Source organism: Bison bison, unplaced genomic scaffold (genome assembly GCF_000754665.1).
Source record: "Bison bison bison isolate TAMUID 2011002044 unplaced genomic scaffold, Bison_UMD1.0 scf7180017842809, whole genome shotgun sequence".
Lineage (NCBI taxonomy): Eukaryota > Metazoa > Chordata > Mammalia > Artiodactyla > Bovidae > Bison > Bison bison.
Window position 1 is genome coordinate 1 of NW_011475425.1, and position 647 is coordinate 647.

Here is a 647-nt window from a genome sequence, read left to right on the forward strand (position 1 = left end):
GGCCGCCGCCGCGATCGCCGCGAGGTCGGAGCGCCGGGCTGCATCATGGCCTACTGCCGGCAGGAATGGAAGGATCGAATCATATTTGTGACCAAAGAAGACCATGAGACTCCAAGCAACGCAGAGCTGGTGGCCGACGACCCCAATGATCCATACGAGGAGCATGGACTGATCCTGCCAAACGAGACATCAACTGGAACTGCCGTGCCTTGGGGGGATGGCCAGTGGCCCGTGCGGGGAACAGTTCAAGGCGGCCTTTTCCTGCTTCCACTACAGCAAGGAGGATGTCAAGGGGTCGGACTGTGTGGACCAGTTCCGGGCCATGCAGGAGTGCATGCAGAAGTACCCAGACCTGTACCCCCAGGAGGAGGAGGAGGAGGAGGAGCAGCCAGCAGACCCCTTACCGGAAGCTGCCTCCGAGGCCAGCGCAACCAAAGAGGCGGCGGCGTCGAGCTAATGACGGCCGGGACCCTGGGCTCCAGCCGCCTTCAGAGCCCAGATGAACCTCTCCAAGAAAGTGTCTTTTCCCTCCGTTGTTCTGTGCACTGTAATGTACAAAATAAGTTATTGTGCTGATCGGGGGTCTTGGCCCCTTGCCGTATTTACACTGAAAGATGGGGTTGTGTGTATGTGTGTCTCACATGAAC

General features: G+C 58.6%; 1 protein-coding gene across 1 annotated transcript; it reads left to right on the forward strand.

Annotated features, from left to right (window-relative positions):
• The first annotated feature begins 6 nt into the window (after positions 1 to 6).
• LOC104983620 (mitochondrial intermembrane space import and assembly protein 40-like) lies at positions 7 to 641 on the forward strand. The gene is given in 3 exon segments (XM_010833155.1): positions 7 to 181; positions 184 to 201; positions 204 to 641. Coding segments are annotated over 3 exon segments (408 nt in total). The 5' UTR covers positions 7 to 45; the 3' UTR covers positions 458 to 641.
• The last annotated feature ends 6 nt before the right edge of the window (positions 642 to 647 follow it).